General features: G+C 37.5%; 1 protein-coding gene across 1 annotated transcript in view; it reads right to left on the bottom strand.

Moving 5' to 3' along the window:
- Nucleotides 1-6,236: 6,236 nt before the first annotated feature.
- The window catches only part of LRPPRC (leucine-rich pentatricopeptide repeat containing), a 76,322-nt gene continuing 59,273 nt past the window's right edge, over nucleotides 6,237-23,285 (bottom strand). Inside the window, exons 30-37 of the mRNA XM_009870442.1 lie at nucleotides 21,760-21,848; nucleotides 17,814-18,018; nucleotides 15,466-15,605; nucleotides 15,188-15,303; nucleotides 12,677-12,751; nucleotides 11,109-11,193; nucleotides 7,576-7,718; nucleotides 6,237-6,293 (exon numbers count right to left, since the gene is read on the bottom strand). Coding sequence (XP_009868744.1) covers nucleotides 6,237-6,293; nucleotides 7,576-7,718; nucleotides 11,109-11,193; nucleotides 12,677-12,751; nucleotides 15,188-15,303; nucleotides 15,466-15,605; nucleotides 17,814-18,018; nucleotides 21,760-21,848 — 910 coding nt within the window. The remainder of the gene's footprint in view (nucleotides 6,294-7,575; nucleotides 7,719-11,108; nucleotides 11,194-12,676; nucleotides 12,752-15,187; nucleotides 15,304-15,465; nucleotides 15,606-17,813; nucleotides 18,019-21,759; nucleotides 21,849-23,285) is intronic.

The raw sequence follows: 23,285 nt of genomic DNA, 5'->3' as shown, positions 1-23,285 counted from the left end.
CCTTGCAGCTTTGTAATATGTTCAGCAGCAGGCATGTGATAATTCTCCACTGGAGAAAAAGTCTTGAACATGACTGACAACAGTAAAGTCACAAATTACCGTAATTTGATGCCCCCTGCAGCTAGTGGTATAAAACATAGTTTTCAACCTTGTTTTTACTTGCTGAATTTAGACAAATTCATAATGTTATTGATGACAGCGAGAAAGATGCTCAAATGCAAAAACTGTATTGCTGAGCATAAAAACAATCGGAGAACAATATTTTATATGTACTATATATTATGAAAAATATGGCTGTCACTACAACTATTAAAAAACATAGAAAACTAAAAGTGCAGTTGAGGGTTTTAAAAATCATTTTAATACTATATTTACTTTAGCTATTGCACTTGATGAGGGTTTTTTCTTCCTCCTTGGAATGCTGAACAGTAAACCAGGTGTGACATGTTATTACCAGCCCTCTCACTCTGAACTTTAACGTTTGAAATAGAAGCTGAGTCAACAAAATTATGAAGGAAAGCGAAAAAGGCTCTTAATGGATTCGCCAATGAACACACACCTTCTATCACATTCCCAATTTCTGAAGTGTGATTATACTGAGGGCACCAAGAATGGACAATTGCCAGAGATTATCAAGATTTAAGGTAAGCTAATCTCCACGTGAGCTGTTCAAGATACTAATTAAAGTTATCGGGAAAGATCCCAGAGAACTCTGCAAATAACAAGGGCAATTTGCTTTTATTTTTGGTTTAGGCAGAAAGTTTCTCAGAGCACGGCCAGGTGGTTGGCTCAGCAACCTAACACAGTCGCTCCAGTGACAGCCTCTCCTCAGGCTGCGACTTCAGCGTCAGAACATGCAAAGACATTTTAAAAGTTCCAACGCTACACACTGTCCTGTATTCAGAACCTCAATTACACTAGTAACATTTATTCCTACAGCTGCTTTTGAATTTGCAAGTGTGAGGTTTAAGAGGTTGCTGTTGGAACAAAACTTCCTTTGGGATTGTAGGATGGGGCTCCTGCTCCTTCAGTTACCTGGCTGTAAGGGCAGGGCTAGTACCATGAGTCCCTGTGGCGGAAAGGCACAAAAGGACCAGGCTGGCTCAGCAGCTCTCATCAGTCCGTCACAGCCTCCTCCTTCACTGAACTGGGCTTAGCAACCAGACTACCCTTAGCAGCAGCCCTTGCTCCTGCCACTGCTTTCTCCTCCAGTGAACCTCAAGAAGTGATTGAGGAGGAGACAGTGAGAACCATGAGAAAGGCAAAGATGCACGGTGGCATGTCACCAGCCCTGACTGCCAGTGAGTTGATGGCTGCGCTTTCCCTTCATGGTCATTTACTTCCAATCCATCCAGGCCTAAGACATCATGGTAAAGCTGCTAGCTTTGTCTTCTTATTGTCACCCACAATATCTACTCTCACCCTTCCCACTTAGGTATTTTCCCAGTATTCACAATCCCTTCAGAGTTCAGTATTTTGATGACAACTCTTCACAGCACCTCTTAGATAAATAAAAATCCAGCAGCCAGCAAAACAGCCTTTCAAAGCCTTCTTCGACAACTTTGCTCTGTCCATACATCCCTGTCTTCCCTTCAGCCCCAAATGTTTTCTATCTAAAGGTCCACCCTCCTCCTCTGAAGATTCACCTCTGCTTTCTACAACTCTTCCAATAACACCACTTCTCAGATTTGCCCCAGACTATGTGAAGAACAGCAGATGCAAAACCAAGAACTAAATTCACTGCTGGTCTTCAAGACTCATCGCTTTCACTGTGAGACACTGAGATTTGTTGCTTTCTGAACCTTGAGTTCATCAGCACTTACAGCTGAACGAAACAACAAGAAACACAGAACTACAATGATGTCTGGAGCTATCGCTAAAGACAATAGCAATCTATAGATATTACTGCTTCATCATGGTGTTATAAGGGTAATCATATGAGAAATGGTGAAGCATTAGCCAACTGTAATATAGAAGTTTAAGAGTATCAGAGAGAAACCTTGCATTAATAGTTTTATCTAAAAGCAGATCAACGTGGAACTCCCGTCTACAGCAGGCACTGCATAAGACAGTTTCTATTATCTCGTTTTCTTAATTACAGGAAACAGCAGAGAAAACCCAAACCTCAAACTTCTGTATCTGCACGTACTTCCATACCTAATGGAAAACCCAGAACTTTGTTCCTGTAGCTGAGGATCTGCACACTGATACTCAGAAAAATGTCTCTAGATTAAATTATGATCTCAGCTGGAAACACTAACTTAAAGGGATACTGGGTTTCCTCCAAGTAAAGATTCACAGAAATACTGGCAAACCACCAGAGGCTGCAGCCATTCTGGAAAAGAAATACCGCTTTGCAGTTGACTTGACACAGAAATTGTAGAAATAATTTTAAGAAATGCAGAGAAATTGCTGCTACAAAATGGCTAAATTCAATAGTAGTCTCAAATTCTTCTTATATTCTCACTTTTTTTGTTCATCTTTACAGCAGCAATACTCTGGTGTGGGAAATTGGACATTCCTTGCAGATGCTGGCAGATTTCTCACATCGAACTGGAAAACCTCCTGGTTACATCCATCATCACTTGCTCTGCTGTGCTTCTGGAGAGTCTGGAAGCATCACATCTTTGAAAAACGCAATACAGTAGTATTCTGGTGAACATGCTTCTAGTCTATTTCTCTGTCAATATGTACACTCGTGATCCTACCTTCACTGTTACGATCCTCCCTTGTTACTGTAAACTGCAGCTGGAATCCTGCTGACTCAGGCATTCAATCTATAAAAACCTCCTGAGCTGTCACTGCCAAAGACACAATCCGTTCAGCTACTCCATTTTCAACAGTGGGTAGATATTAACAAAGTTTAAAGACAGCTATTCAACTACAAAGCTACATTTCTTGCCGCAGAAAAGGGTTTCTGGATACAAGGAGTTAAATGAGCTTTTTAGCAGATAAGGATAGAGCTACAGCATGTAATTATCATGCTACAAAATGACTATATTCGTAGCCAACAAGGAAACTTTACTCATGTTGAACAAAAAAAAAAAAAAAACACAAAAAGCACCCTCCTCTTGCCCCTACCTCAAGCGGACTGAGGAAAAGAGGCGAGTCCATAACATGTCACAGGGCACAAAAGTGAGATAAGTCATCCCAATGCCAGCAGCAAGCTTGCTCAACCCCAATCAGGACATACTATTATGCAAACACATACATGCTCCCACAATTTGCGTTTTAAAGCAACGTGTCAGGTCATTTCATGTCAGCACTCTCAGCTTCCCACGAAGGCCCCTGGAAAAGCACGGTCCTATCTCACCGCACCTGGCCTGGGTTCCACACAATCCCAGTTATCCACTAGCACTGGCAAAAGATACTTTTCTGCTTTAAAGTGCTGTGTGCTATGGTCAGTATGATAGAGTACGTCTGGTATCTCGACTAATAAATTGCCATGACAAGTTTGCCAAGACCGCCATTCTGTGTCACCTTACAGGTTTTCTTTGAATATGAAGAAACAAAAAATGAAACTGTCCATTTATTTGGTGAAGAAATGCTAACCTGATCAAGTGTATTTCTCCTCATGCTTGAAATAGCTCACCAATGCACAAGAAATATTATTTCAAGCGTATTCTAGAAGAGTTGTCACAAATGCAGATTCTGCAAAACCATCCCGGTATAACCTTGTTTCAGATAGAGATGACTGTGTCCCGGAGTGGCACAAATCCCTCACTGTCCCATATTTTAAAGACAGGAGAAACTGCACTCTTCTGCGTAATCATTTCTTAATTCCACGGGGAAAAAAATACTGGAACAGAAAATCAGAAATATTAGCACACAATGTCAGCTTTTGCCTATCCTTTGAATAGTCTCTGCCTTCCCATCTCTGCCACAAGGCTCGAGGTGCCAGGGCTATTGCAATGTGATCCCAAATGATCAGCATTCATCCTCACCCATTAGCCTGTAACTGCTGCCACAAAGCGCTTGGTACTGTTTGGTCTCAGGCTCCTGCTGTGCCTCACTGCTGTTTCATCGGCTCATTAACCCACAGCTTTCCATGAGGTCACTCAAAACACAATTTCAGAACTTAAAACAATTTAACTTATATTCTTCAGTTACAGACTATCAAACTTACTTTCAATTTCTACAACTACAACTATTAAGTCAAACAGCATTAGTCTGTTAGAGTTTAAGTCAAATCAGTTAGAAGAGAAACAGGTAGATGCCAACTAGCACTAGTCCCACACGGTCAGACCTCACGCAGAGGCACCAGCAACGTGCAGCCACACACCCAGCCACACTGTTGTGTGCTTCTTTCCTGCCTGGGAAGGCAGGAGCCAGCAAACACAACCTGCCAGTACCACAGCACAGACTAACAATGGGCACAACACCTGACAATCGATTGCACCTGCTCCACAACCACACAACATTCCACCTCCTTGTCAAGAAGGTGATTAAGATCTCCAGATCTGCTGTCAGCTTCTGTGATGACCTGGTGTTTGCTTTAAGTAATGTTCTCACCAGTTATCCCATGTGCTAGCTTAGCTCGAAAGACATACAGTCCCATTGCTTCCAGTTACAGACAGATGTTGGCTCCACTTAACTGGAACACGGCCACTGCTGCGAAACCAAGAGATTCATGAGATGATCTCTAAAAACAAGAGCTGTGGCACTAGAGAAAGGGTTGCCGACTGGTTGACATAGTCTTAAATTATGCCGCTATTACACTGAAGCCCATGTAATGTAGCTGCAGCTTTAGAAAAAAAAACATCTCAATTTGTGAAATGAAATAAACCGAGTACTGCCTAGGCTTGCCTTCAGACAGGGCACACAACCATTAGGCTATGAATGAAATTTCACGTTAATGCCTTATCTTGACAACCCAGGAACAAAGGGTGCCAGATGGCTGCAGCCACATAGGTGCAGAATGTTGTCGAGTCTATGCCTCAAGTAATAAAGGTCATTGTAAAGCCACAACGCCAATGGAGCAGACACAGCTAGGAATTGTCCAGTTTACTTGAAAAACAAAATCAACCACTCTCCTCAGCCCCTCTCTGTTTAGTTATGCCTCATTCAGGAATTTGCTGTGTATTTGTAAACATACTTGTTAATGAATTAAAAATTCATTTACTAAAAATAAAAAAATAGGTTCGTTTCTGACACATTCTGATTATTGTGCATTTTGCCCCAATGTTGTGTGCAGACACAAACTTAATCACCCCAGTGTTCCCTCTGTGAGAAAGCCTAATAAAGATAAGGTTAACCAACTGAAAAAGTAAAGATTAATAAAGTTATTAAATGTACAGAAACAAGCTCTCATTTCATTAAAACCTGTTTGAAATACAGCATAGGCACCATATTCCATTTGTTATACCAGCATGCATATTTGTGAGTTTCCATTATTATTCACAGAAGTGACATGTATTTTCCATGTATTCTTTCATCTTTGTAATTTGTAAGTGTCTCATGCTCCCACAACCGTGGACTGCAACACATGACATCAGAGCAGGTTTATTCCCACATTTATACAAATAAAGCATGCCCAATAGCCTCCCAGCAAGTAAAACCTGCCACCCTTGCAAATAAAGGGCACTGCTTTGTTTAAAATGTTTGTTTCCATGAATATGCAAGCTCTCATATCCATAAAACTAACTTATGAGAATGAATTAAAGATGCTACAGAACTACAAAACACAAGCTGTTCGGCAGGAGGTGAAAGTATTTTGTCTTTCATCTGTTAATACTGAGTGCCCTGACACGATACTTAACACAAGAGAAGCACATTTAAGAGAAATCTAGAAAAAAAAAACTTTTATTTTTTGTGTAGATACAGATGAATCTTGAAGATGATGTTCTTCACCCTTCTACTTTCACTCCGTAGCACGTTGACCAGTGAAAGAACAACGAAGGATAAGACAGTTTGCTTAAGTTACAGTTACATACTCCTTTAGCAACTTTCTGTATACACATATATTTGGTGAATCAACAGGAGCCAAAATACAGTCCAGGTTATAGCAGATGATACATCAAAGCAGAAATACCCAAGAAAGCTGCATCTTGATATTTCATTAGCAATTTTAACAGCATTTCTATTAACAAATGTTTCCATCAACTACTGCTATGGAAAGTGCTGTTACACACAGATTTACATTAAAAATTACGCAGAACAACATGCTTTTTTAAATTTTTATTGAATGTAATATTTAAACAATTTCACAAACAACTAAATCATAAAAGACTGCCTGTTCATGATGCTTCCAATTTTCTTTTTCTCCATTTTTCCACATAGAACTTGAATGACTCCTATAAATAGAGTGGAATAAACAAGTTCAACATGGTTTCAACTGGAAAGTTACTAATTCTGAACAAAGTCTTATGTCCTGACAAAAGCAAAATCTATTATTCTCTGTCATGCAAAACTAGATCTGTATTGAAGTCTGTATAATTAAGAGAAATACCAGAGAGAGAGAATAAAAGGAAAAGGAAAACCTTGCCAAAAATGCATAATGAAGCTTCTATTACAAAATGCAATAATATAATCAATTTAATTTTAAAATTTAAAATACTTTTTAACTGCAACCTTCAACTGCGTCAAAAAAAAAAAAAGATACTTTTAAAGATCAATCTGCATTAGAGAAATGCTGAACAGGGAAATCAGAAAGTTAATCATTTCAGTGTCTTTGAAAGAACACTCTCACTGTCACTACTTACATGTAAGAAATAGACATTCTAGATTTTCAATTTACACATTCTGAACAAAAATTTGGATTATATATTAGGCCGAACCAAATATTTTATGCAAAATTTTCTCCATTTCTTTGCAAAATGAGAAAGGAAATAACACAAATATCATGAAGCAATATGGAGAAAAAGCATAAAATCAGGTCTTTACACAAATATAGAAAATCACTTCTTTTAGAACATAAAAGGCATCTGGAAAACAGCAATAAGAAGTTTGCTTAGAGAGGGACAATATAATAAGTCTTTAATGTTTGCTTTGCTAAACTGGTACCAGTAAACTGTTAGTCAAAGGAACGATGTGAAAGAAGTATTTACAGCCTTGACAGGTTTAGTGTCATGCCACTTATTGCCCTCAAATAATGTATATTTGCACAGTCGCATGCATCTGCTGGCAAGGCAGCTAGAAGCAAAGCTGTAACAGAAAATTCCTACAGTTCTAAAATCTCATTCTTCTCAAGCAGCAACTGGTACTAGAAGCAAAACAGGTAATTAATGAAAACTAAACTCCATTAATTGTTAAAGAAATACACATTCTATAAGCTGTTTAAAGTTCAATCACTTGGATAAACGCCCCAAGGGCATTTGATGAAGGTAAACCTGTAGATGAGCGACTGATAAGGAACAGGTAGTTTAAATATAGTAAGTCCCAAGAGGTTTTATTTCCTCAAGTCAAATCCAATGCAAGATTACTGTAGCTCCTACAACACTCAGTACTTCACACATTACTTCCTTTGAGGAGTCTCTCCAGAGATCTAATCCCTGTGTAATTATTCATGCAATTTATTTCATTAACACTGAACACACACAATTCTGCGGATCTATTTCTTAATTAGGAAATACTCACAGGGGGTTCATCGAAAGGGACAGGTTCTCCCACTTTCTTCAGAAAAGCTGCTAAAGACTTCAGAGATAGATCATGCAGCTGTATATTCTTCGCTTTTGTTTTCTCATACAAAGCCTTTACAGAGGCAACATCCCCATCCAATTCTGAGGAAAAAAATAAAAACCAAAAATCCCCCAGTGATTAAGTGTTCCCCTTTTCACCTGTTTCCATGATGTCACGTATTCCTACTATGTGCCAAAACATTATCAATGTTTTAATACACAATATTCCAACTATTCTGGATATTCTTGCTCTCCTACTGACAATTCTCAGAAAAGAACAGAATATACAGTCATTCTAGTCTTTCTTTTTATCTGAGGTTGGATGATCAATTCCTTCAAGCGTGTGCTGGAACCACAAAGGATTAGAAGTTGCACAGTGAGAACACACCACTCTAGGACATGAGATACAGAGCCACATGTCTCTTGGTGAAGCAAGTGACAAAAAAATATAAAAAAAAGCTAGAATGAAATCTACCCAAGTTCCATACGTGAGAACACAGAACAGAATTTAATTCCCTTACATAAGTGCACAATTTTGTTATGGCTACAGACAGATGCTGGGTACCTCAAATCTATAACCTAAAGGAACAAGTATAAAAAAAGGCCAGACACTCATTTTAGAGCACAAAGGAAAAAAAAAACCCAAACATTTCACCTCATTGAGCAGGAGAAATTTTTTGCTGACCCACTAACACTTACAAAACTTAACTACTTTGGTAACCAACAATATTTTTCTGGATATTCCATAAAAGGCATCATCCCCTGCAACAGGTTCTTACTAATCCATTCTTCATTTATTTAAAGCACTATTCATTTCTGGTTGTAGAAGAGTGGCATACCTTTCTCCTTCCCCTAAAGTGAGAGAGGGCAGAAACTCCTTCTCCAGTGACTCATGCTTAACCACAGTCTTTCTCCTGCTGCTCAGACATTTGTTTGAGAAGCATGAGGATGAAATTGAAGTGACCTCTGACAGTTTTACTGTTGTCCTCAGGGTCCTAGAAGCAGTACAAGTTCCTAGCACCTCGTGAACAAAGAAGCCATCGTATCCAGGTAAATTCTTTTTGTTGCTTGGGAAAAGGCAAATCTGCAGTATGGGAGCTATCTCAGGTCTTACTTGTTCACAGTCGGAAACACCATCTTCACAACCACAGAGGCTACAAAAATAATGGTTCCTAAAAAAAAAGCTTTAATTATGCAGAAATGGACAGCTCATGTCCCTTTCTCATGAGAAAAAGCTTCCCACTCACATCTGGCGAGTGACTGAGCTCCTTTTCGAATGTGGGAGGTTAGTGCAAAATCTGCATTAAGAGTTAGTTTAAGGAAACCCTAACAGAAATCATTCTATTTCTTAAGAACAGAAAGAGCTAATACTTAGATTGAGTTTAATGGACCACATAAATATGATTTTTAATATTTCCTTTTTCTAGAAGGTATATAGCAAGGAAAGGAGTAAATGTCCCTTTGTTTAGTTGTGGATGTGTGATATATGATCAGACTTTTCAGCTGTGATCTATATTCTACTAGATCTTTGCTAAACACAAACAACTACCATTTTATCATCCACTTACTCTGACAACTAGCAAAAGTAACCAATTGTAGTAGTACTCTGTTATCTTTCATTCCCCTTGCTAATTAATTAAAAAGAACAAGATCTGACAGGAGAATCCTTTGCTCTCTAGAAAATGATGACACTACAAGGTTGGACTTGGCCCAAAATGAGAAATTGTTTAAAGCTTACTAAATGGGGGGGGGGGGCAGGGAAATAATTTCTAGCCCTCTTGGTTAGAACACAACCTAAGCACAGCCTTCTACATTTCTGTTGCACTCAGTATCTTATTGATGAGTAGTTTAACAGCCAAATGAAACTAACATACTTACCACTGCAGAAAGTATCAAAAATAGAAAAGCAGGGAACAGAGGAAGAGGTAGCTAAACTACTGTTCCTATGTACAGGTCTGTACTTATTATATATGGCAGAGACAGAATACAGAGTAAATGACCTTGAATATCCCAAGGGTAGGACACCACCTTGCCTCCTTAAAACAGAGATGTAATAGAAAACGCAAAGAAATCCTAGTATGACTCATTCAGCTCAGCCCTGGTAAAGTGAGCCAAGTTACTGATATGCACTCTGACACCTGACACAGGAGTGGAATCCCTGTGTTATACAGGTGAGATGCTTGTACAAAATTACCTGCAAACAGTTTATAAACCTCTTTACAGTGGTGCTGAACATCCCCTCTAGAACTTGCTACGAGCTAGCTACGTCTCTGCCTACAGGAAGTACAGCAACCATCTGCTCACATACACTGTGGCTTCATGTGTTGAATACATTCTAAGCACTCTTTTAGGTATAACAGAACAAGTGACCGATTCTCTGCAATCTCTTTATGAAATTGCTTTACTGCAATGTAGGATATTGAAAAAATTTAGTACACTAATGGAATTTTTACTGAGGTAAAAGCAGTAAAGGGCTAATGATAATGTAAAGCAGCAAATACAGTGCTGGTGACAAAAGAGTGGTTTTTTCGTTTTATAATAATATGTTAGAAAACTTAGCCTGCTATGAATGAAACTACAGGGCTAAAAGATTTTGGTAGTGATTGCTCTTTTGAACGTTACTACCAAATGAATTTTCTACGTTAGATAGAACATCATAAGAACTTTGACAAATTGATTCAAATAAAATGAAGTTTACACTCCTTTAACACTAGACCTTGGATTTGTGTTTGAAGTGTTTTACTTAATTGTTCCTAGTAATCTCCTCTGTGATAGAATGGAGCACAAGGGCTGCTGTCATTATACCTTTTCGCTTGTAAGAAAAGTGTGAAGAGCACCTACTCCCTGTAATACAGCTGAAGGACCACATGAGAGTACACAAGGCAAGGGACATTACAGGAAGGTTCCAACTGAGTGCTGCCATAAGGGCTATATGTCCCTGTTTTTTCCAGGGTGAAGAATTACATATCAAGATCCTCAAATAAATAACTTTTTAGAGTTGTTCCTCTCTGACTTCAACTATAAAGAGAACCGAGTAGCACTTGGAATCAATCCAAATGAAGGCATCTGCAATATTAACTTTGGCTAAATTAAACCAGGTATGTACACTAATAATGTTTCTTCTAAATTAATTTTAGAAGCTGTTCTTTTCTACAGTATTTCTCTCTGTGAGTCAGGACAGACTCTTTTTTTACTCCACAAAGTCCCTACCTAGTCTCTACGCTAGCAGTATCCTTTAATCTAATATGGCTCCTTTTGAAAAGGATTCAAGGCTTGGGTCAGCTGGTTGCTTTTACAAACTAAGAGTTCATCTAGTATATAGATCCAACAGACTGGAACAACAAAAACCCCAAACAAGCCTCCCTCCACCTTTCTGGGGCTCAAACTGCATAGCAAATTACACAGTGTAGATCCTACTCTCCCTTTCTAAGGGTCGCCATGATTTTTCTCAAGAGTTCTTACTAAGAAACCATTCCAAGGGGATTAAATTACCGTAACATCTCATGAGGTAACAGTACGCAGTTTCCATGTCTAGATGCTCAGGAATCAGTTCTAAAAGTGTCTCTATCTTCTTTGCCTAGGAAATTAAATGCACAGACAAGAAGAGCATTAATAAAATTGCTTAAGTTACAATAATTATTTCAGATCCTTTAAGTGAAATAATCTGTGCTGATAAAAAGGAAAGCACTGTGCAACTGAAAGTAGACACAGAATATCTTCCTTCCCAAAATTTCACGTGTAGATGTAAAATAGTAGAAGAGATCAGGCACGAAATAAGACAAGCAAAACACAGGACAAAAATCCATACTCAAGAAACCTAAATGTAAGTTTCTCATTTTTTCTGAAGGAAGCAATCCATGTATTAATAAAAGTATGTCTGGACTTAAATCAATTTAACAAAAACTGTAAACCACTCAGCAGCCTTCACTGACCTAGAGGTCAATGGTAGGTATGATCAGTGCTTAAAAGAAGTCAGATCACTGAATTATGTGCTTAAATTTGGAACCTCTCTCCCTGAACCTCTGATTCCAGTTTAAAAAATGCCCAGGTCTTGAATTAAAGAAAGTTTATAGAAATTAATAACATCTTTACCATATACTGCTAATTTCTATGCATTATTAAAACTCCAGCTTGAAAAACTAGAAAATTTCAAGTTTTCCCTTTTTTTTTTTTCCTACAGACACCAGATGATGTTTGTCATCATCACTTTAACACAAGAACTTTTAAACTATGACTATTTAATGGCAATTTCCACAATACATAAATGTGCATTTTCCCACATTTGAAGAGTATTTGTTCTAGCCTGGGTATTAACTGTCTCCTGAGGCTGCTCCTCTATGAAAGAGAAATAAATGTGGTATTACACACATGTGTGTTCTGTTGGGGTTTTTGTTGTTCTTGTTGAGTGTTGGGTTTTGAGGGTTGTGCTTTGTTGTTTTTTTTTGTGTGGTGATGGTGCCTTTTTTTGCTATGTTTTTTTTTGTTTCTTTACTTTGAGAGGAGCATATGCGGAGGGAGATACAGGAGTAAGCAAGCACATAAATGAGAGCATGTTGCATTATAGGGAATGAGGACAGAGCCAGGAATCTAAAGATGCTCTGACTAGATATATGCCCAAACCACCATAACAAGTAATATGAAATGTCTTCTAATACAAACATGTTAAATGCTAAATCAACGTAGAGAGGCTGAGGTTTTAACTTGCGTTTGTTATTATACAATGTAACCAACAAAAGAAGGACTTTCAGATTGTGACACTGAATTGGATAGTGCAATAAAACACAGAAAGCGCAGTGTTTGTAGGATCTAAATTATAAACACAAAAACCTCAGGAAATTACTGAAACAACAGATAAATATTAACTACATCCTCATTTTCACCATGCTCTATAAGTAAACTGTTTCTTTAAATGTAATTGGCTCTGCAAATTAACCACTCTCCTCTCAGAGAAACCTAATAAAGCTGTCAACTGTGAAGTTCAAGATCGAAAACACTTCAAACATTGAGGAAACAGTATTTTGCTACATATACAATAATATACATGAAAAAAAACATTATACCTGTCCAGGTTTAACTGCCGATCTAGCCATAAAACTCCCTAAAGTTCTCTTCTCCTCAACTAATGCACCATACCTCTGAAGAAAAAGAAATCATTAATTTAGCAATCATGAGTACATTAGTGATAAACAAAATGACTAAGGTGAAAATTTCCAATTAAAGATGTATAAAACAATATATTATCTATTCACAAGGTAAATAATTGACCATTTAAGGGAAAAAAAACCAACAGAGCACCAGTGTACATTGGAAACAAGTTCATTTCATGCACTGTTTTTGGTAAACATTGTTTTAAAAACTGTAGGTACAGAGTTTGTTTAAAACAAAAGGGGAAAGAATTAAACTAATACTTCAACATACCAGAAAAAAAGAGGTTTAGGACTGCAAAAGAATGAAAAAAGAGAAATACTATTCCTCTCCAATTATACTGCCAAGCATTCACAAGTGAGCTAGGGATCATAAGGTTAATTATACATTTAATAAGGTGTCAGGGAGATAACTGCTCGTTTCTTTATAAAAATTAAAATGTACAAAGCAAGTTCTCTTTAAAGTATAATTACCTACACTTATGCATACAAAGGACTGATTTCAATCTCTCTATTTTATAAAAGGCTTTCACTGCAATAGACAGTGTTTGAGAGAGAGAGAGAAGTTGAACTTAAGTTTGAAACAGACCAGATAAATCAATCTTCCTTTAGAAACAAGGGCAAAATAAAATACACAACACAACCTTTTAGTGTGTGTTCCTCAAGGGCATCAGTCTTAACATTCTCACAATACACAGCACTTTCTGGATGGTTTATCAGCACCAAAATGCACAGAAGATAATACTGTGTATATAAAAATACACGTACCGTGGATTTACTACATTCAATTAGTACTTTAGACATATGCAAACAAGAGACAAAATGAATATATGTATGAATGTACTGTATGTATAATATGGTCTGACAAGCTCTTTAAGGTCCAGGGGAAAAAGGTGTGAAGTCTCATTCCATCAGACAAACCCAGACAAAAATGTATCTGAAGTGTTCCAACAAAAAAATTGTTTTATGGTGAGGCAAAATATTCATGGAAGAAACTTGCAACATTTTATTACCAATTCTAGCCATTCTCACCTACTATCAGCAGGTGGTCTGAGAAGAAAGAGACAGTCTAGCTGGAAAAATGTTTTCCACAGCCCCCTTTCATGCTTAAGTATCAAATCACTTGCGACTTTTGTCAGTAAAAGAATCCTCTCTCCAGACAGCACAAAAGACACTATTGCTGTTTCTTAAACTTTCAAATGGTGTCTGAGATGTGTTTTTGAAAGCAAGGTTTCTCCATGTCTATACTAATACATTGCAGAATATTACAAGTAAAATAATTATTTAGATTGTGGTTTACTTTTCAAGAAAATAATGAACAATGGAAAACGACCATTACTATCTTGTAGCTACATCTGAGTAGAATACTTGATCCACAATAGCAGTCAAGAACGTTTTACATAACTGAAAGCTTTTCCTGCACCATATAAAAAAAATAAATTCTCATAAACACAGAAGTTTCATCTGAAGGTTATCTGTCAAGGTCCACTTAAAATGAAATATTTTAAAATTCGTCACCAAGAGAGGGGGAGAATTTTACATAGCATATATAATATGGAGGGGGAGAATATTATATAGAATGTATAATATTATTTCAAGGATGCTACAGACATAGTTTGAGACAGCAGTCTATGCACGCAGAACAACGAACACAATCAGCCCTTGCAATAATCTGCCCAGGGAAGTGGTGGATTCCCCAACACCAGACATTTTTAAGTTTCTGCTGGACAAGGTGCTGGGCCATCTTGTCTAGACCATGCTTTTGCCAAGAAAGGTTGGACCAGATGATCCTTGAGGTCCCTTCCAACCTGGCATTCTATGATTCTGTGACTGGTGGGAATTGCAGGATTGCCCAGCTGACAGCAGCAGCTCTCATCACCCACAGATCATCCTGCCTTTAGCTCAGCTTTGTTCTTAGCTCAGCTGTCTCATTCCTTGAAGATCACTAACTCAGATGGGACTGTGGCCCAGAGACCAGCAAATTCAGCTCTTCATAAACCTTGAATACAGCACACACGGTATCACAGCAACTAAGTGAAATAAGGTCCAGGAAAATCAAACATTGCCTGCCTCTGCTTTACAAACTGTATAGGGCCTAAGAAATTATGTGAGAACATGTAAGGAAATTGTTTGCAAGAAGCAACAGCCATACAGCAGAAAACTTGTAAAAGAATATTTGCTTTGCACGGAATTTCAAGCAATATACAAATATTCTTTTATTTCCTTCAGGATCTTGCACTCACTACTACTGTCAGTACTACAGTACTAGCTCATGGCTTGAAATAGTCTAAGCTGTGCTTCTGCTACTTAAATTGTAACTCAGAAACACAACAGTACTAGCCTAGGCTTCACAACACCTATTTTGACAATTTCTCAGTTAACCTTTGAAAAGCTTGAAGCATTTCTGTACCTCTCTTATGTCATTACCTGTACCAGCGATCTGGCATCATCCACTCTCCCTGCGCTGACATATTGAAGGAAAAGATCCGTGACAGGTCTGTAAATTCCAAACTGACTGGCCAGTCGTTCTGCCATCGCACCAACTGCAAAATGATAGGTATGTAAGGAAAACCTTTGGTTGAAAAGCCACTTCTGTAAACTTCACAGGCATGATTTATGCTGACTGAGCAGGTTTTACATGTAATAGCTCTTTCATAACTCCCCTGTCTAGTCAGAATATTTAAATATTATTGCAATTAACTCACATTTTTCCAAAGCTGGTTCTAATCCTTCCTCAGACACCTTCCTTAGCAAATAGGAAATATTTCTGACAGCTTGATCAGGATTCTGTGCACCGGAGATAAGCAGAGGCTCAAGGTATTCCACAGCAGCATCAAGGTCATTGCTAAGGAAAAAGATTGAAGTGGCTTAGTTTCTGAAATCAAGATTTCTAAACCTAAAGTGGCAATTATATTAAAGTTTGTTTTCTACATTAAAGTTCTATTTCCCAGGAATGGTTGAATAATTAAGACTTCAGTCAGACACTGTAAAAGTGAAACCATTTATGACTGATGACTAAATTCACCTAAAACCAAAAGTTTTAATGACCAACTTCTACAAAGGGTCAAAAAGGCCTAAGTAATTTTGACACGCTTCCTCATTAAGAAAGAAGAGTTCAGCTTGGTGCTTTAGGAAAATGTGCTCTGGAAATCTAGAAGGCAAAATCAAAACATTAACAGAAGGTATCTGAATAATTAATGCGTGCGACTCAAGTATTTTGTTTAATGCTATTCAATTAATTATTTACCCGATTTTTCCCATGCCTGCCTTTTTAGCTGCTAAAGACAACAGTAACTGTCGTTTGGTCAGTACCTTTGTCTAAACACTTCTAGTCTTATGGCTTAAGTACAGCAAATGCTAATATCATAATGCAGGAAGTATTCACTAAAGTGTTAGCTCTACTTCTAGCATTCTAAAAAGTTCAAATGACATCTCTCATCTATCCACTCTAAAAATTAATTTAACTGAAAAATAAATCAGAGCACAATGAGTCTTTTTATGTAAAGCAGAAACACAGCACATTTGAAAGATACAAAAAATGCTTGAAAACTATATAAAAAACATGAATCTACCAATAAAGGAGCAGGTATTAAAAGTATCTAGGAGAGTTTGTTTTTCATAGTTCTTAAGGTACAGTTTGCAGAATATTTAAGAATATACAAGGTGCATGTTACTTATGCTGCCGCTGTTCACACATCCAAGCTAATTTCAGTATGACAAAATAAGAGCTGATGCTGCTTAAATAACCTGGGGCCTGCTTACAGCAGTTTATTTTTTTATTATTATTGTCATCAATCTACATTTTAAGAACATAGCATGACTGTGCAACATTTTTATGACACGGAAACATAGGAAAATATGCAGCTTATGAGACAACTCCTGAAGTCTCTCTCCTATTTTGAGTGTTTCATTTAGGCACAAGTCAATGCACTAGAACGGTGTGCCAAGGACCACTCAGATCTAAGTTTTCAGATATTGTTTTTCAGTGGCTGAAAACACAGTGAGCTCACTACTGGAACTAGTCTGTGTGGTTCTCCTTCAATTCAAGTCCTCTTGCTGTTTCAAACAGTTCAGTGACTATGCTCTCTGGTTTGGTGATGAGATATTGGTTATGTACTACCACAGTTCTACTGTTTTCCTGCCGAGTTAAACACGGGAGCTCTACCTGACAAAATTGGTTTGAAACAAAACAGCAGAAAATGTAAGATTCCTGAAGACTGGTTCCTGCACAGCATATTTGAGAAGTTCATAGTACGCCTTTTCTCCCACAAGTGCGTGCGTCATGCAGTGTTATACAAAGGGTAAGCTAGCACAGTACCAACAAATCAACTAAAACAAAAACGCTTGGCAGAACACGATACTGAATTAAACACTTGAATCAAAGGATACTGAAATTGTGGGGATAATCATCATAATCAAAACTGTGGCCTAAAAGAGCAGAGCAGCCAATTTTTTTACAATTCTGATAAAAACAAACAAACAAACCCAATTCAGAGATACATGTCTGACTTTCAAATTTTGATGATAAACTCATTATTTTTTTTAACTTCAACTACTGTAACAGGTAGCAGATTTCTGTTCCTGAACAAATATTATATGTATAATCCACAGGTGCTAAGTTCCAAAATTTATACTGATGAAGTATTTATACATTTTTTATATATATGTAATATATATATATACACACATATACATTTATACTGATGAAGTATTTCCTTTTTACATTTAGATTTCATAGGGTTTTCGATCTAACACCAAGAAAAACACTTTATATGAGGTGTAAACTGTTAAAGGTATCAAAAGTTAAATTAGACTACCAGATAAGACCCAAATGCTTCATACCTATCCCTGTATTTCATGAAACAATTTTCAACCCCAAATGTGTTTGGGAAACAGTACTAGAACAGAACTGCACAGTACACTGCTAAACTTGACCAGAATTTTAAACATCTACGACACTGTAAGAATGGAAACAGAATGAAATGGATAATGCAAGTGATTTCCCACCACCGTGCATAAAAGAATTACGCATACTAGCCCTAGAAATACTTACTTTTTAGTATGAGCCAATGCAATAGCATTAGCAATTAGTGAGGCAGACACACCAACTGATTTTGTGATGTCTTCCAGCATGTTTTTAAGTGCTTGCAGGTTCTTTAGATCTCCTTTTTCTGCCAGAGTCTGAGTGAGTGCAATAACTGCTGGTCTAGTAGGAAACAAGCCGCTGTCAAGCATTCCTTTTAAAACAGCCATGGCATCTAAAGATGGTAAAGAATTAAGGGAAAAGAAAAAACAGATTTTAGTTGAGAAGGCAACCGTGCTGCTGGTATCATTAACCCTACCCTTTTACAAACATGTACAGAAGATAATTCTCTTGCTGAACTTAAGCCCCAAAACTGTGATGGTGAATTACAACTTAAATATATATACACACACAAATAAAATATTTGAACAGTAAATCAGGTTAAAATGCTGCAATATTTGCATAATAGAAAGCATTAAGGCAGTTTTAGCATTTACTTTAGTATCTACCTCAAGGAAAGCAGCTGTGTCATAAACACCTCCCTTTATGACCTTAAAGTCATGACCTTCTCAGCTTGCTTTTTTTCCAAGCTTTAATCAATTTTCTTTAGTAAAACAAACAAACAAAAACGTTGCATACTTAAGGATAAATATTGTTTAAAAGTGTTATTCATTATCAGAACTGCTGAAGTCTAGCATTCAGATTTGTCTTTTTAAGTGTGCACCAAAACTTTGTTTACTAACATTTCATTTTTAAATAAAAGCATGGGATAAAAGTCTCCATTCAAAAATAAAAACAAACTCAAAATTGGACAGTTACCTCAGGAACTCCTAAAATTATAGCAATTACCTGTTAAAAACACAAAATCAGTCTCCTGTTCACCTGCTACAAATTCCTCAAGTCCAGTGCAGATCAAGTCTTTCTGGTTTCTCTAACCAGAATTCATGTCAATTTATGTTATACATGAGCAAACATACACAGAAAGACATGTCCCTCTGGTAGAAAACTTACTCCTTACCAGCATAGGCAGGATTAATCACAGACAATAACTATAACACCAAGGGATAACACTTTTAACACAATATACACCCACTTGAATTCCACAGCATTAACATTCTAATTCAATAAGCAGGTACTGCAGAAATCAAATATTACCTTTTACAAGAGAGGAAGAAAAAACATCCTGTATGCCTAATCTTGCTTCACAGCAAATTTTCTTTCTGTACTGCCCCCTCTCCCTTCCCCCCTCATTCCTTTCCCTTTCTTTAGGGGAAAAAAGAAAAAAAAAGACCAATACATTAGGCACAAAATTCCCAAAATTTAAAAAGCAAACTTAAAACTCATGCTAAATTCTCTCCTGATTATAAGGGTGGACTCCCTCTTTAGCATGGAGCACACCCAGACTTCTCAAGAACAAGGACTGAGAAAGATTTCAAAGTCATATGTGTGCAGCACTACTGCAAGAAATTTTGTACCAGTAGCATCCTGGATAATTCTGCTGTTTGTTTTTTTCCCCACCTTATGCAAAAGCATTCATTACTACCAATCTGAATCTGTAATTTAACCCCATGGTTCTTAAGTATTTAAAAGCAGGTAAATCTAGGTGCTTGTGAAAAGCAACAGGTTAGCTTTTAAAGTTTATCCTAAAAACTGCAAATTGCCTGCCATGAAACTCAAGTTCTGACTCCTAGCATAACCTGGGTTCTATCAAGTTCTTGGTAGAAGATACAAGTATACTTAGGGACCTACACGAAAATTGCCAGCTACACCGCATCACACAGCAAGGAATGACGGCGAACTGAAAGCAAGCAAGTTTTACATAAGTGAAAGCGAACAGAGGATGTAGGTCTAACAGAGCTCACCAATAGAAGATGACAAAAAGACTGTGCCCAAAACATGTCTGGGTAATCTACAAGCCTCAAAAATGCCCAGTTTGGTTGAAATCACTTGCATTTTCAAGGCTTCACTTGCAAAAGAGGAGCACTATCTTTCAAATTAAAAAAAGAAACAAGGATTAAGTCTAATTATCCAAGTGAATTATCAAAGTAAAGCTTGTTCAGTGCACAGGATAAACATAATTTTGCAAAGCAATGGAATGTCACAGACTTCCTCAGAAACTTTCGACTGCACAAAAAAGAAACATTTTTAGAGCGCAGTAAGGGAGAGGGCTGACACAGCAGATAATTTAGTATGCTAGCTAAAAAGAGATTGGCAGAAAGTAGAAATCTTCCCTTCTGAAGGGAAGATTTTTGCTGTGTAATATTTAAGAAGAACTGGCAAAACTTCATGGTACACTGTACATGAAAAAACAAAAAAATCATTAGAATAAAATCTGACAGGAAAGTCAAGTGAAGGCCTTGAAAGCTGCCAAAACTTAAGACCTGATGAGGGAAGCAACTGTATTCACCTGGAGAACAGACCTTATGAGGAACGATTGAGGGAGCTGGGTCTGTTCAGTTTGACAAAGAGGAGGCTGAGGGGGGATCTCATCATGCTCTACAATTACTTGAAAGGACATTGCAGAGAGGTTGGTGCTGGTCTCTTCTCACAGGTAATTAGGGACAGAACCAGGGGGAATGGTTGCAAGTTGCAACAGGGCAAGTTTAGGCAGGACATTAGGAAGAAATTCTTCACAGAAAGAGTGGTCAGACACTGGAACAGACTGCCTAGGGAGGTGGTTGAGTCGCCATCCCTGGATGTGTTCAAGTGTCATTTAGATGTGGTGTTGGGTGATATGGTTTAGGGGTGAACTTGCAGTGTAGGGTCAATGGTTGGACTCGATGATCCCAAAGGTCTTTTCCAACCTGAATTGTTCTATGATTCTATGATCTGATGACACCTGGCAATGACATCAGACTGGAGACCGCATGAGGAAGGAATCTGAAAGAAGACAAATTTATCCGCTCTGGGACAGATTGCAAGTGAGGAGACACATCTGAACGTTCAAAGTATTTTAATGTAGCTGATGTTACATGGGTATGGGCTACTACAGCTATACATAATGGAATCAAACAAAACTAAATGGTAGCACAATCAAAAACTGATTTTTCTGGTTTGCCTCCTGGTATGAAAGTTAAAGCAAATTCAGTGTAATATATTTTCTTCATATACAGCTGCTTTAAAGATTAAAGGTCCTGACAAATACACATACCAACAGTGTACTCATGCAGGGATAAAAGACACAGCACTGCATGTAAAAACTATGTTCTTGTAGAGTTTTCCTCTCTCACAAGAGTTCTACAGCACAACTAATTAAGTCTAATGTAACGTTGTGGAGCTGAACTCTAGGCTGCAAAACAGCCAGTGCCAAGAACTAAATAACACAACTGTAAACTTCATCCACCATCTTGTTGGGTACTCCTACATACTTCTCAGCCACCATTTTCTTCTCTGTCATCATTGTTACGTTAAAAAGAAAACCAAACTGAATATTTTGTTACTGTTGGTATTGAAAACTATTAAAAAGTATTTGATTAAGTTTTTAAATCAATATTATAATCATTTAGTGCAAAATCACGCACATTTAACAGTCAATTTAACTCATCTGGTATCTCACACAACCAACACAATATGCAAGAAACAACTGCTGGGAATTGTTTCAGATGCTCTAAAGTATGTTAATTTCCAAAGCAAAATGACTTGTGCTGTGAATTTTAACGCACTTGAAAGCCTGTACTTTCTCTCGTTCTGGAGCACAAATTTTGCATGTCTGAAGAGCTGTGATTCATCTTAAGAAAACCCATCTTGTGTTAAATGGAATGGAAACTGGACTAAGTGGTCAAATGACAAGTACATTCATATTCAAGCTGTATTATAAATGCATGTACAGTAATTTACGTCTCTCAGCTACCACAAAAGGCTCTTGATAAGCAGGTAATTTGCTAAATGGACTCCTTTATCCAAGTATTCGAAGGGCGTTACAAGAAAAATCTGCAGAGGCATTAATGTGACGTAAAGGTCAAGCATTGTGACATACCTTTCAAATAATCCCGCCTAACTTGCGATATGATGAGGAGGCTGCTGGCAGCACTGTTCAGTGTGAAGCCCTTGATGTGGGTCTCAGCACTAAAAGAAGCAGACATTTAGAAAGGAATTACTGACATGCTTCTGATACGATAATAAATGGTTGAGCACCAAGGTGAAATTATAAAAACTACTGTTCGTATGTTAAAAATATTGCTGCAAAATATCGACCTGGAGACAGCTTTTGTGTTATCCTGTCAATGGTTATAGAAGGATAATTTTTTTTTGCATTCTGACAGATGACAAAGTTGGAAGTGAGCAACAAAAGAAACAAAGTACAAGATTTTTTTTAAACAATCGGTTCAGATTCTTGAATGCTGACATATTAGATGACTAAAATAACTGCATGCCCTGCATTGTTCTGTTGTATCCTAAGCTGGATACTTTTTCTTCGTTTTTCAATAGTCACCATAATTATTAAATATAAAACTACTCTTTCAGCAATAAAAATGAAACATTTATTTTCAGCACTGTATATTTTAAACATAAACTAAAGCATATTATGAACTAACACCTTATCATTTGGTTGATTAATTTTCAAATTTCTGTCATCTAGATGTATACAAGTTCTAAAGCGAACATACTACATTTGCTGCCTTAGCCACGATAAAATTCTATTTCACTTATCAATTCTTTATCTCCTGTAATACAAAACTTCATGCATCTATAGCACAGAGAATCTTTAATAACGCTGCCAAAGCTTTTCTAACACTCTGGAAATTAGCGAAGAGACAAACCAGCAATCATCTTGATCTTATGCTACAAACTGCTCCCCTTCCTAGATGACATATAGCCACATTTTTAATATACGAGGATAACTTTACTAATGTTCATTTCTAGATTACAAAATCTCTACACAGAAAAGGGGGGCATTGCCATTTACCATATCAGCAATCAAGATAAACCTCACTGATCATCTTGTGGCAAACAACTGAGCAGCCTACCTACTTGAACTTAGAGGCTGAGCGGATTGGGAGGTAAGCAGGGTCATTGCTAAATTATTCTCCTCAATCCCAAGAAAATCCTTCACATAGCACACAATATGACTATCCTCTCAGTCACTTTCAGCCTCCTAGGCTCACAAATGCAGTCACTGGACTCGGGATTTTCTTACTCTCCCATCCAATCCTCTTAATCCCTGCCTAAGCACCCACTGCTCAGTTCCGCCTCGCCCCCCCCCCCCTTTGTCCCATCTGTCAAAGCCCTTAAGTCAACAATTCATGCATGAGACTGTAAATTACATATAACAAAGGATTTACTTTCTCCAATCTTCCAATCTTTAGTGTGATTAAATAGATGTTAGCTACTATTACAGAACTAATCCATCATTCCAATACTTCTGAATTTCTATTTAAAACTTCTTGGACTAAATGCAGTAAATATTCCTCAAAACAGTGCTAGAACGTGAAAGCAACTAGATTTGGGGTTGACCAACAGATCAGTAACCTTCTGGGTTGTTTTGGTTTTTTTCAAATGCAG

This window comes from Apaloderma vittatum, unplaced genomic scaffold, assembly GCF_000703405.1.
Source record: "Apaloderma vittatum isolate BGI_N311 unplaced genomic scaffold, ASM70340v1 scaffold14285, whole genome shotgun sequence".
NCBI lineage: Eukaryota > Metazoa > Chordata > Aves > Trogoniformes > Trogonidae > Apaloderma > Apaloderma vittatum.
Note: the sequence above shows the minus strand (reverse complement) of the source record. Positions and strands in the feature narration are given on the sequence as shown.